This window comes from Micropterus salmoides, unplaced genomic scaffold (assembly GCF_014851395.1).
Source record: "Micropterus salmoides isolate LMB-PRFRI ecotype aquatic unplaced genomic scaffold, ASM1485139v1 Ms_hic_scaffold_13, whole genome shotgun sequence".
Taxonomy (NCBI): domain Eukaryota; kingdom Metazoa; phylum Chordata; class Actinopteri; order Centrarchiformes; family Centrarchidae; genus Micropterus; species Micropterus salmoides.
The window spans coordinates 24,037,224-24,050,747 of record NW_024040374.1 but is presented as its reverse complement, the minus strand read 5'-3'; the positions used below and the strand labels follow the sequence as shown (position 1 = coordinate 24,050,747).

The 13,524-nt window shown below is 40.9% G+C and overlaps 2 protein-coding genes and 1 long non-coding RNA gene across 4 annotated transcripts; 2 read left to right on the top strand and 1 right to left on the bottom strand.

Moving 5' to 3' along the window:
- Positions 1-3,114: 3,114 nt before the first annotated feature.
- si:dkey-86e18.1 (uncharacterized protein LOC557342 homolog) lies at positions 3,115-7,103 on the top strand. Of its 2 annotated transcripts, none has more exons than XM_038716389.1 (5): positions 3,115-3,241; positions 3,572-3,612; positions 4,835-4,909; positions 5,012-5,201; positions 6,418-7,103. In XM_038716389.1, exons 1-5 carry the CDS (start codon positions 3,175-3,177, stop codon positions 6,915-6,917), a joined length of 873 nt encoding a protein of 290 aa, XP_038572317.1. In that variant the 5' UTR covers positions 3,115-3,174; the 3' UTR covers positions 6,918-7,103. The 2 variants fall into 2 exon arrangements, with proteins under 2 accessions (XP_038572317.1, XP_038572316.1); XM_038716388.1 differs by having other exon boundaries at positions 4,814-4,909.
- A 148-nt stretch (positions 7,104-7,251) lies between these two features.
- Positions 7,252-11,797, top strand: faslg (Fas ligand (TNF superfamily, member 6)). Its single transcript, XM_038716390.1, has 4 exons — positions 7,252-9,347; positions 10,003-10,045; positions 10,135-10,197; positions 10,286-11,797. Exons 1-4 carry the CDS (start codon positions 9,069-9,071, stop codon positions 10,702-10,704), a joined length of 804 nt encoding a protein of 267 aa, XP_038572318.1. The 5' UTR covers positions 7,252-9,068; the 3' UTR covers positions 10,705-11,797.
- LOC119901001 lies at positions 9,248-9,996 on the bottom strand. The gene is made up of 3 exons (XR_005444137.1): positions 9,857-9,996; positions 9,697-9,746; positions 9,248-9,329 (listed from the first exon to the last, which is right to left on the bottom strand). It is a non-coding gene; the product is annotated as an uncharacterized LOC119901001 (long non-coding RNA).
- Positions 11,798-13,524: the final 1,727 nt, after the last annotated feature.

The window sequence follows — 13,524 nt, the reverse complement described above, 5'->3', positions numbered from 1 at the left end:
TTACCGTTAACGACTGTCCCCCTTCCCCGTGATGGTAAGCATGGAAAAGGAGTGTTGAATAAAGACAGTTAAGTTGATTTCAGCTCATAGTGTTTGTATGTGGGTGTTTTAATGTGAATGTGGATCTTTCAGATCAATATGAGAAGTACCTATGATCTCATACCACATTTTATTGTGTGTCATGTAATGTAACTGGTCTTGGTCTTGACTCGGTCTCGCCCTTCCTCGGTCTTGGTCTCGACTTGGTCTCAGCCCCTAAAAGTCTTGGTCTTGTCTCATTCTCAATAAACTCTGGTCTTGGTCTTTACTTGCTCTCGGTTTGGACGGTCTTGTCTACAACACTAGGGGTCATTGTCCTCTTAAAAAACAAATGATAATAATAATGATGTCCCACTAAGCGCAAACCAGATGGAATGGCACGTCGCTGCAGAATGATGTGGTAGCCATGCTGGTTATGTGTGCCCAGATTTTTGAATAAATCACCAACAGTGTCACCAGCAAAGCACCCCCACACCATCACACCTCCTCCTCCAGGCTTCAAGGTGGTAGCCACACATATGGAAACCATCCACTCATCTTTTCTGTGTCTCACAAAGACATGGCGGGCGGGTGCAAAAATCTCAAATCTCATCAGATTAAAGTAAAAATTTCCACTGGTCCACTCCTTGTGGTTCTTGGCTCGAGCAATTCTCTTCTTGTTGTTCTTCCTCAGTAGTGGCTTCATTGCAGCAAATGGACGCCTGATTCACACAGTTTCCTCTGAACAGCTGATGTTGAGATGGGTCTGCTACTTGAACTCTGTAAAGCATTTATGTGGGATTTAATCTGAGGTGCTGAGGTAACTAATGAATTTATCCTCTGCAGCAGAGGTAACTCTTGGTCTTCCTTTCCTTGGCGGTCCTTATGAGAGCCAGTTGAGGATACATTCAAAGTTCTTGAAATTTTCTGGATTGACTGACCTTCATGTCTTAAAGTAATGATGGACTGTCAATAACCTTTACTTAGTTAAGTGGTTCTTGCCATAATATGTCTTATTTTGAGCTCTTACAGCCTCTTACACTCAATCATTTACAAGGTGACATCAGAAAAGTCTGTGAGGGTTCAGAGCTCAGGGTTTAGGGGGGACATTGGGATTGGGCCTACCTCATGAAGCTGAATGAGAAAAGGCATACAGTGTGCAAAGCTGTCATCAAAGCCAAAGGTGGCTACTTTGAAGGATCTAAAATATAAAACACATTGTGGTTTGTTTAACACGTTTTTGTTTACTACATAATTCCAAATGCGTTATTTCATAGTTTTGATGTCTTCAGTATTAATCTACAATGTAGAAAATAATACAAATAAAGAAAAAACATTGAATGGGAAGCTGTGTCCAAACTTTTGACTGGTACTGTACATCCTTTTAACATAAATTAGGCATTTATCTAATATCAAAAGAAAGAATCTGTATCCTAATCCTAATCAATCAATCAATACTCAATGTATCAATACTTTTTTCTGAAAAACAGGAGCAAAACTTTACTTTCAGTCCTTGAGACTATGAGGTTGCCCACCAATTGTACACTGGACGTACAAAGATAACACTTAATAGGGATTTATCTTAACAAGTTCTGAAATGTTGTCGGATTTAATACATCGGATGCTATGAGATACTGCTTCACAGGGACACCTCTTATCTGAAGGGTTAGGATTAGGATTGCCACATTCATTAAAAAAAGATGATATTTGTACATTAATTTCAAGCTTGGCTGGTTGGTCCGCCACTTTCATCCAGACTGAAATATCTCAACAACTAATGGATGGATTGTCATGAAATTTTGTACAGACATTTGTGTTCCTTAGTTGACGTATTCTGATTACTTTGGTGATAACCTGAATTTTCCTTTAGTGCTTTCAGCAGGTCAAAGCTTTTGTACAGACATTCATGTTCCCCAGAGGATGAATCCTACTGACTTTGGAGATTCCCTGACTTTTCCTCCTGTGCCACCATCTCACCATATCATGTGCTTTTGAGTGAAATGTCTCAGCAATTACTGGATTATATAAAATTTGGTACAGTCATGCCCCCCTCAGGATGAATTGTAACTTGATCCCCTGACTTTTCATGGAGTGCCATTATCAGTTCAAAATTTCCAGAATTTCCAACAACAGCCTCAACTGTACTATGCATTCAGTGCTAATCAGCTAATGTTAGCGTGCAAAAATGCCAAACTATAATGGTGTACAGGATAAACATTATACTTTCTTAACATTGTCACACTAGTGTTGTCAGTGTGATCCGATTAGCTTAGCGAGGTACGCATTAGAGTACGCAATAAGCTTAGCTGCGGTTGCTATGTGGTGCTTGTCTAGGCTTATTTTGTATTTCACATAACCATTATCGACAAAAGATCTGCGTAACTGCTGGTGATGTCTGCCTTTCCTATGAAGTGTTTCTTCGTGTGTGATTGCAGTGAAAAACAACACCAAAAAGCCAAGTGACTGACACCAAAACCAAAACCACTGGATCAGAAAGGTCATGGTGGGATTTTTTTTTATTTTACCCAGTTTACATAAGCAACTTTTGCATGTCATTGCAATTCTTTTACACCCCCCCCCCCCCCCTCCCTACATAATGCCTTTCCGATGTATTACTGATGTGTTTTATGAATCAATACTCAGAAAATGCTATGCTATGCACATTTTAACTCTGACATGGCATGATACCCTTTCAGTAGTCAGTTATAAATTATTGCATCACAGTTATTATTAAATTATATAATATAACTGATGATACAAAATGTTAATAATAATAATAAATAATAATAATAATAATAATAATAATATTAATAATGATAATGATAATAATAATAAAGCTATAACTCAATTTAGATAAAAAGAAGTTCAGCTGAAGCTAATGTTTAACTGTATTTTTCATTTCATTTCATTTTTATAATTGCCAAATGTCATTTCTACATACAAGCCAGAAGCCCAGAAACCACAGACAGAAACACAGCCGAACACATCGTGGTTTTACAGGTAAGTGTGCTTTCGGTTATGATTTATTATGAAATGACCGGTCTTGAGCGGCCTTGATCTGCTCTCGCGGTGTCCCAGCGTCACGTGACGGCTCTTACGTGTCACGTGAGATTGTTTTGTTTGGGCCTCGGTCCTGCAGACTGGAGGGAATTTGAAATGGCAAGAAACGAGGAGAAGCAACAAGGGAGACTGAACAGACTGTGGCTTCAGAAAGAGAGAGAGGGTAAGCAGCTAGTTGCCTGAGCACATGCTGTAATTTAAGTACTATTTGCCCGATAAAAACACCCTGCTTTAGCTGCTAGCTAACAGCGATGCTAATTCACGGTTTGTTATTTTTAACTACATCTGGTTGAAATGAAATCGCTGCCCGGGACTAAATCTTCCCATAATGTCTTCATCATCCACCTTGTAGGAAGTAATATTAAAAGCTAGCCCTCCCTTCCTTGTAGTGCTGCTTTTTCTCCTAACAGCTAGCATTCAGCATGTTGCTCAGAGTAAACTTAGCTCCTTGAGGCACATAAATGAATGTTTTCTTTCAATGTTTCATTTACAGAGGGACGCCTCAAAGATGTACATGAGCGGAGACCCAAGCTGGTAATAAAAAAGTTATAAATTGTTCTCAAATTGTCAGTTTTTACTTGGATTACCTTGTTTCAGCCGCTGTGACAGTTTAACTGGTGGCAAAATTAACTGGTGATAGTCCCAGATGTGTCGTAGGCGTGGCCTCAAGATCCATTGACTGCAAACCAGGAAATACGTTCTGATAACTTTGTTTATCTACTTTATATATCGTCATGTAGATATCTGCTTCTGAGTGTAGTTTGCAGGCTACATCTTTAGCTTGACGATGATTCACAGGGAGCTCTCCCACCTGCAGATTAGTTTAAAGCGAGGACTGTGAGCGTGATCACGGAGGTGACTGTATCGCTGTTCAAAACACTGCAAAACCTCAATAAACCGTCCAAATGTTCATGTTTCTGTCTGATTTGTGCCACGGTCGGTTTGAATGTGTTCTTACTTTCATAGGGAAACAGGCTGAGGTGTTTGACACTCGGATGGAGAAGTGGAGATGCTGTTAGCTGCAGCAACGCGCCCAGATTAACCTGTGACACAGCTTCATACCATCGATCACCTTTATATTCCGCTATCTTTGCAATACCAACATCGGCTTGCCAGTAAACATTTGTATCATGTATCGTTATTTACCTGACGTCGAGTTGCTGTGAGATGAACAGTTTGTCATTCGGCCTGTAAGTGAAACAGTCTGGATGTTCAGGCTGAGTTACACTCTGCCCGATCACAGCGTGCAGACAGCTTTATTATTTTATTTCAAAGTGTAAAACCTCTACAGTAGTAGGCTAATAGTCTCCCACTGTGTACCACAGACTGCAGGTAGCCTGATTCACTCAGTCTGAAAGAGGGGGGGGGGGGAGCAGATCATTGTCAGACATTTTTTCATGTTCTCATCACACATCCAGACAAGGATGCACGGATTGATGGAATTTGCAGTTGCCCCTTAGCTCATCTGGTACAGCAAACTCATGAGACTGAGTTTCTATATAATCAGTGACTAATCTTTATTGTTGTCTTCTTTAGTCACAGTACGGTCTCTAGTTCTCTATGTAATATGGCCCAGAGCTTGCACTGCATAGGAACCCTGTTAACGTGGAAAGTGTGTTTTGTCTTGTGACACCACAGCTGCTGTGTAGCCTTTGTTAAGGATTTGATTTTGGTGGGTCTTAATAGTGACAGGTAGGAAATTATACAGCTAGTAATTCTGAAATATGTTGTCCAGCTTTATCTCTTTTCTTTTCAGTCTACTCTTAATTCAGCTTCCTCTGTGAAGAAGTGGATCCCCAGCATCAAGAGTGAAATAGAGTATTATTTGCAGGTAAGTGAATTGTTAGTAATGCGTTAAAACAGAAGAGGGTTTGTAAAGACACTGAATATCCTGCCTAAAGTTCAACGTCTGTTTTTGTCTTCTCCCTCTCAGCAATCACAGCTGTCTCACTACCCAGAGAGGAAGATAGCCGAGTTTCAGCTGCACATTGAGTCTTTAGAAAAGGAGTACAAAAGCTTCATTGCCAAACTACGAGTTCTTGATCCCTCCTGCAAACATAAGCCGTGGACTCCTCGTGCATACTGCAAAAGGAGAGCAGACACACAAGACTCTTCAAGCATCGGTCAGTGTGTTTAAGGTTAAGACCTACATAAAGTAAACGCTTGTCATGTGTTCTTATTAGCCAAGAGCTTCTTTTGACTCTCTTTTGTCATCTAAGAATGTAGCATATTGACAACAGTACCAGAAATACAAGTAACTACAGGTTTAGCACGACAGAATATCCCAACAATGAGGCTGACCCTAATGGGGAATGTTGGGAATTTTGGATGACAGCAAGACATCAAGATTTGCACTTTATGTTCATATTTTAGGAGTTGCACATATAGTGGGCATCACATTTAAACAAAAATTTATTCTTAAAATATCAATTACAGATTTGGTGTTCATAATGTATTATGTATTTGTAGTAGGGCTGAAACGATTCATCGATTAAATCGATTTATTCTTTGAGTCTATGCTTCATTTGATCCATATAACTATATAGCACACTGTTACACGACGTGATTATGATGGTGCTGAAGTGGAGGAAGAGAGAGAAAATAGCGAGGGACGAAGAAGAAAGTGTCCAAAGGATTGGATTATTTCAAGCTAAAAGAAAACAACAATTCTGTGATGTTACAGTACGTCCACCATAAAAAAACAAAACTTATTTCGCCTCGGCAACCGCATGACAGCACCTGATCAGAAAGCACCCGGTCTATCATCAAGTCCACAGAGAGGACCACAGACAAAGTAATATTAACAGCAACTTCAGCATTTAACTGAAATCATGATTGATAATTGAGTTGAAGGCTATCAAAAGTAATCCGCAATCCTCAGGTGTAAATGTATACACGTGTGTTTGTTGTTGTCCGCCTGGTTGAGCCGTAAGTTTGAGTTGAAACATCATGAGTTAACTTACACAGCTGATCCCATTACTGGTGGGGCGCGCCGCCGCCGCCAAGCAAAGGTACTTCATAAACGACGAATCAATGAAATAATCTGTAGAAGCTTTGAGTACTAAAATCATCGTTAGCTGCAGCCCTAATTTGGAGATGTACCATGTTATTTTCAGTGAGGTGCCGTTTGGGGATATTCTCTTCACTCTGCCATTGCAGCACACAGCAGGTGTTATATATTCTTGTCATACAGCACATTGCTGCAGCACGTCTTTTCTCCCTGTGTGTTGACCGCTCTGTTTTAGCTACCGAGTGAAGCATCTCACTCAGAAATAGCTGCATTGCTGTTCCTTTAGACCAGTAGCTGACCTTTCTCCATCTGTGTTTCTTCATTTACAGTGAAAGTCCCTCGGCCCTGTGAGTCACATGATGGTTGCAGTCAGTGGGGTAGAGGTTTGAACGAGAGTGACTTGGCCTGCAAATGGGCAGGAAGTCCTAAAACCTCTGAGGCTGTTTGTGCAGACCAGGACCAACCCCTCTCCTTTGACCACACAAGGCTGGCCGTGGTGGCTGCTGCTTTCAGAGGTTCGTCACTTCAGGGAGGTGCCTCTAAGACACAGAGCCTAGCCAGGGTGCTGCAGTCTGGCCTGCCAAACCTTGTGAACGCTTCATTAAGGCAAACATTTTCAGCCCAGAGCGGCGACACAGAGAATGACGATGGGGCAACGATGGGATCTGCTGTCAGGCAGAACAGTGACCTCCAAGAGAATATGTCTGATTGGAAAGCAGCACAGAGGATACCTGGGAAATCATCGCAAACTGTGACAACAGAGGAGAAGTCAGGTCATGTCCTGGGACTAGACTGTTACTCTTCCTCCGATGAGGAGTGTCACTCATAGTATTGTTTGATCATAACATACAGTGGTTCACATTTTTCCACATTTTGAATTGCAATGACTTTTTTATTATGCAACCTCTTGTTGCTCTGTCATATGGACAAAAGTAATACCACGATATTATGACCTCATCATTATGTTGATGAGTGTTTTGCATTTTGCATTTCAGTAAAGCAAAACCTGTAAACATTTCCCTCATTTTCTCAAATATTTAAGATGTTGTGACAGACTTTAGTGAAATGTAACCTATTCTTTTAGACCCTAGGACTGTTAGTCCATATGAACATGTAATATAGAGTAGCTAAACTTTGATATCGAGTTAAAGCCCCACTAACAAGATCTGCTGTGTAAGGGAAAAGGTATGTTAGCAAGAAAGACGTGAGTAATGTCATTCAGGTTTGAGAAATTCTTCGCCACATTTGTACAATCAGTCATCATGACCACAACTATCTCCATTATGCAACAGAAAGCAGGAAAACTGTGAGAAGAAAACAGAAGTCGCTAGAGAGACTTACTGATTCATTGATTCATTTTAGGCTTTTGATCTGGTAATATTAACTGGAGCAGCAGCATTTAACCCGACATGGTTAGACCCCAAAACTCCACCCTCCCACTTAACCCACTCTGTGCTGCTGCTGCGAGGACCGGTTTCAGCATGACACTTCTGGGAAACAGACACATCAGCTTGTATAGTGCAGACACCCTGTGCAGTTTATGGTTACGCTTGACGTAGTTACCCTTTTAGTTAGAGCTCTGAACGCTGCAAGGTGGGTTTGTCTTTGTCTCTGCAGGGGCCTGGAGAAACGAAACAAAACCTTTGTGACAGTGGACAGAGCTGAGACTTTGGGAACTCCCATTGCAGTTACCAAAATACATGCAAAAACACCAAATGAACTTTTACGCAATATACAAGACTGGCTTAGCTGATCAAATTAAGTCATAATGAATTTTTTTTTCCATCTCTGAGGTTGGAAAGATACCCTTTATCCTGAACCGCCAACACCCACCAAACATTGCAAGTGACATTAGTAATTTTCTTGATTAACCAACAGATTGGAACTGATGTCTTCTGGAAACTGTTGCAACCACAGTGAAGGTACAGCGCAATTGCTGCGTGTCCTAGGATATGAACCCAAATGTGGCAGAAAGACCACAATGATATTAACTCGTCACTGAGTGGGGAGGAAAGCGGTGTGCTTGTTCAGCTTTCCTGTAAGCACATCTCTGAGGTATTGCTTGGGGTTATTTCTCACCTCTGTAAAGTGGTGCTGTCTCGCTACAAGCTTTTCATAAGCAGACAGCACGAAAGCCAATGTAGCGACATATATCCTTTTCATGTACATATAACCTTTTCATGTGGCAGCAACATCTTCCCACCAAGAATACGCTGTGTGCTACTGAAACTACTGCCTCACTGTTTACTAACACACTGTGCCCCATGAAGACTGATAGAATAACACATTTTAATAATATTCCACTTTTGAACAGGTTAAACACTCAAGATAAATATTCACACTCAGGATATGGCTGAAAAGATGCATCAGTGATGCCCCTGGAAGAAAGAAAAATCCCAAGCAATGTTTTTTCCCCTCTTTTTTTCACTTATTCCCAAGCAATGTTAGAAAGTATGTAATCTGGGCCACCAGCTAGATTGAAAAAAAAAAAAAAAATTTCTGGCAGGTGAGCGTGTTAGTGGTTGCTCAATCTTTCCTTTCGTGGAATCAGAAAAAATTGCTCTCTATCTGACAATTGCTCTGTGGTGGTAAGTGAGGTGGAGGTCAGCTGAAACCTCTTGCTTCCTTTCCCTTCAGACTGCAGGTGACAGTTTTCTATATGCACTCTGAAAAACCAAAGTTGGGCTGGTAAGCACATAAAAGACCCAGATCTTAATGAAGTTAGTTATAAGTAAATACCGTGTAGCAAGTAGGCCTACTCATAAAAAACTTGATGTGATGTGGAAGTTAATGAAAACTAACATGCACTTAGCATAAGTCCATGGTGTGTCTATGTGTGGGAGGGGCTTGTGGGTGGTGAGTCTTGACAGCTGAAGCTTTTTTTTTTTAAGACAGAGGTTCTCAGACAAAATTACACACCTCCTTTGTGCAGAGGCGAAAGCTGCACACACACAGTTTGTCTCTCGGCAGGACCTGCACCATGAGCCATGACCAGAACTACCCCTTCCCACAGGTGTTCCTTGTGGACAGTGGTGGAGGTCAGCAGCACTCTGCCCAGCCGCCGAGTCTTGTACCCTGCTGGTCCTTCCCGCCTGCCCAGGAGAGGGTGAGGGGCCGTGGGAAGAGCCGGGGCTGCATGGGAGTCAGCCCCGGCGTGGCCCTGGTCGTGCTGATGCTCTTCCTGCTTGTGTTCGCGGCCCTGGGCTTTGAAGCCTACCAGATTCAGAACATGCAGAAACAGCTGAGAGAGATGAGAGAGGTAAGGAGCCATTGGGTGTGATGGATATGGAGATGCTTGAAAATCTGAGCTTTTATAGAATGAATAAGCTACCGATGACTGCAGCTGACTGTGTGTGTGTGTGTGTGTGTGTGAGTAAATAAAATAGGTTTGAGGTTAAAACCAGGACCAGTGACCAGTGTGTGCAAGGTTAAAAGTAGGTCAAGATGTTGTGAAGTGATGACTCTTTGTAAAGTATAGTGAAGTAATCATTGAGCAACGGTTGCCAAGAAATAATAATAATGTCAATAATAATAGTATCTCTTTGTTGCTTCTTATGCAGTTTTAATTGGGGGAAAGTTTCAAATATAAAATGTGCGACTTCTCTCACCTTTGCTGGGAGGTGAAGGGAGGTGTGATGTAGGAGAGTGGAAAACCCAGCTGGAAAGTTAACACAGCATTGCAAAGTTTAATAGTTAATTAACCTGTCATGTGAAGAGTTAAAGCAGCTCAGTGCACTGACATTTAAAAATGCAAACCAAGGACTTAACTGTTCCATCTGTGGTCACCGGTCCAGTGAGACAGGAAATCCTCTCTCTAGCGCTCTTCGAGGGCCTTTAGATGAAAAGCACTGAGATGCAGGCGTCTGTGTGATGTGGTATTGATATTCCTCTGTTTCTCTTTTGTCTGCCTCAAGGTAAACCCTGTGACTGAGTATAACACAGCTCAGAAGCAAATTGGTAAGTGAAGACACCTCTCACCACACATTAATTATCCCAGACAGAGGAAAATAAGAGGTGCTGTAACTCTAATCTGATGGCTGTTTCAGGTCTCTATGAACCGGAGTTGAAGGAACAAGAAGTAGACAACAGACCCACAGCACACGTGATGGGTAACAATAATACAATTTAACCTACACCACATGGTTGTCTGTTCCACATAGGACTGAAAGAGGTGACATAATTTCTCTCCTCTTGCAGGGCGGATTGAAAAAACAGAATTCCCTAAGACTTTGCGATGGGAGCCTAATGCAGGTCGGGCGTTCACATCCGGAGGAGTGGCATACCAGCCTAAAGATGGTGCTCTGCAAGTCAACGAGACCGGACTCTACCACATTTACTCACGAGTGGAGCTGATCTTTAAGGACTGCTCTCCTACATCCTCGTTCGTTCACACAGTGTTTGTGAGGAGAGCGGGACGCCCCTCACCGGTGACCCTGATGGAGGCCCACAGAGCCGGTTTCTGCGCTCAGCAGCCGGGGCACGCCTGGACCACAGAGAGTTACCTCGGCTCCGCCCTGCAGCTGCAGAAACACGACAGAGTTTTTGTGAATTTATCGCACCCTGTTTATCTGAGTCATGCACATTATGCCAACTTCTTTGGTCTGTACAAGATCTGAAGAGCTGGGAGTGATGGCTTTGTGTTTTAGTGTCATAATTTTACTCCAATGAAAGAATGTAAACTGCTCAGAATGTCTCAGGCAGGAGTGAATCTTACTCATCACTTTACCCAAATGATTGCAATGTTGAATGTGATTCTTATGACTATAAAATAATGTCATAACTGCACTGAATAGCATAACATAAAAGGGTACAAAACTCAGAGACAATATTGCACAGTCTTTATTGCCAGCTTTAAAATTGGTGGTGAAATAAATTGAAGCAATTTCCACACTTGTGCTTAAACAAATATTGTGCATGCTGAGAGAATCAGTTAACACTAATGCGCTGGTTTAGTTGTAGCATCTTAAAATATTTATTTTAATGTGGGTCTGACACTTATGTTGTCTAAATATGTGCTTATGAACATGAAAAAGTGTTATATGATGGTTGTTTGAAAGTAAATAAATTTAAGTTGTTTCTTTTATTTGGTGAATGAGGGAGATGTTTTGTTAATGTCATCTGAGAGTGTTTAATGTTTTAGTAGGTGTTCATTACTAGGTAGACTAGTAATCAACACCCACATGTGTTTTGTTCATGACCACTGGAAAATATTAGAATAGTAAGACACCAACTCAGATGTGGCTCTACTCCTGCTAATGCACTTGATTTCCATATATTCCACTGAGGTACAGCAGAGGTCTAAAACAGAAGGAGACGCAGTTAAACTCTCCAAGGTAGCTAAAATAAGGAGATGAAAAGAAACTTTACCTCGTTAATTGAAAGTTTAACATTTCGCTTACAAACCACAGTGCAATGCTCTGTTGCAGTTTGACACCCTCATTGCACTGTTCTTTTTCAGTACACCACAGATACATATGCTAGTCAAGTACAAGAAGAAGCGCAGGCTGGGCACAGCTGAGAGGACAGAACCGTGGTGGGTTTGACGTGTGTTTCCTTCCTGTGTGAATAACTCAAGGGTCTCGCTTCTGTGCAGGCTGATTTTTGTGAAAGAGTTTGTTTCCTTTTATCCACGTGGTGAATGTCTAAACTCATTTATGTTCATTTTTGTCTGAAGACAGGGCGCGCCTCACTCAATAAACATGAACAGATTTTTGTGTTTCAGTCATTTTAGGCTAAATCACAAACTACTCACAAGAGTTATGTTTTTGTCTGCTGTTTCTCATTAGCATGAGGGGTATTGCATAGAGTTGAGCTAATGCATCATCTTCATTCATTAGTCTTCTGTTACTGTGCAACAGTGGACTTTCAGCGCAGAACACAACATTTCAGGAAGCAAATGATCAAAAGAGAAAAAAGTAATATTTCACAAAGCTAATCAGTTTGTTTCAAGATTCAGGTTTACTGAGTTATTTTTCTTTTCACTTTTCTGTGAGTAGAACCACAGATTTGAGGGTGTTCATCGCTACACTCAGCAGCTTCATTAAAATATCTCAGTCCAGTCTTCACTCAACAGACTTGTGGTTGCATTTTGTTCCAAGAATAACGTATTACTCATCACAGTACTGGTAGTTCTTTTGTGTTTCACAAGCAGATGGCAAACATGAACACCAACATGTATGTCGAGGCAGCCACAGCAAGTACGGGAAAACTGAGCCTCATTAACAGAGACTCAAGTCTGCGGTGTAGTTCATACATTTTACTGATAAAACTGAGAATGATATCAAATGAGTAGTTTTTGTTTTCGTGTTTCCACTTCTGTTCATATGCACAACCTCTCACCAGAAACTCATTCATACACATTCACAATTTGGGGTTCCATGTCTTGCCCAATTAAGGACAAATGCCCAAATGCAGTGATCCCCCCCCCCCCCCTTAAAAAATCATTTAAGTTTTGATTAAAAAGCTTTCAATATAATATTTTTTTCTCATTCTCCTCAATACATAATAAATTCGCCTCAGGGTATGTTACAGTTAACCAGACAATGAAGTGAAAAGTAACGTTTTACTCCTTGTGATTGACACTGAAACATACATTTCCTGCCTGTGTTTCAGATATAACAGCTACACCATTTAAAAGCTGACACTTGTAACTAGTTTGCATCACATTTTGAACACACTGGCTTAAAAGTGCTCTAAGATACAGACAGAAATGTCAAAAATGTTTAAAGCATCCCCAGTCTCCCCTACAATAGTTTAAACATTAATAAATAAATCCTCTGCTAAATCTAAAAAAAATGAGAGCAAGCTCTAGGTAGCAGATAAATTTAATCTATAACCAAATCACACATCCTGTTGTACTTATGGCTGATTTGTGTCACTGCAAAGAGGCAGTAAAGGCAGTTACTTAGTTGCAATCTTAGGCCACTGAAAATTACACCTTTAATCGGGGCTGGAAATTAGGCTATTTCTGTGTAATAGACAAATACAAATTAATGATACACTATGGATAAAAAACGAAGTCAAACCTCCTATCACAAATACTAGTGCACTACTTATAAATCCCATTAAAAAAGGACAAAGTCATTATACAGTTAACTGAGGTTTTTTTTTTATTATGCCTGATTTAAGGGGTCCCTCAGCACCCCTACTTGCCGTGTCCATGGTTCTGTGATACTCTGCCCAAAATCTCTCTAGACTAGAAAACTCTCTGTAGAAACATGTATACTGTTTCTGAGCTAGTTGGAAGCAGACAGGGCTTCACAATCTTCTTGTCTTTCATCAAATTACACACAGAGACAATGATAGTAATTTTTGGAAAGTATCTAAATGCTAGGAGTTTAGCCATAGTGCTTTATAACAGGCTGAATAATGCACATTTTCAGGTTACACTCATTAGTTGTGGCCATTTCAATTAATCTTTTTGCTGTTATTGCTTT

Coding starts and splice junctions, on each gene's coding strand:
- si:dkey-86e18.1 (XM_038716388.1), top strand. CDS start 3,175: ATGGCAAGAAACGAGGAGAAGCAACAAGGGAGACTGAACAGACTGTGG. Junction 3,242..3,571: donor GCTTCAGAAAGAGAGAGAGG/GTAAGCAGCTAG, acceptor TTTCATTTACAG/AGGGACGCCTCAAAGATGTA. Junction 4,910..5,011: donor AAATAGAGTATTATTTGCAG/GTAAGTGAATTG, acceptor TCTCCCTCTCAG/CAATCACAGCTGTCTCACTA.
- faslg (XM_038716390.1), top strand. CDS start 9,069: ATGAGCCATGACCAGAACTACCCCTTCCCACAGGTGTTCCTTGTGGAC. Junction 10,046..10,134: donor CACAGCTCAGAAGCAAATTG/GTAAGTGAAGAC, acceptor TGGCTGTTTCAG/GTCTCTATGAACCGGAGTTG. Junction 10,198..10,285: donor ACCCACAGCACACGTGATGG/GTAACAATAATA, acceptor CTCCTCTTGCAG/GGCGGATTGAAAAAACAGAA.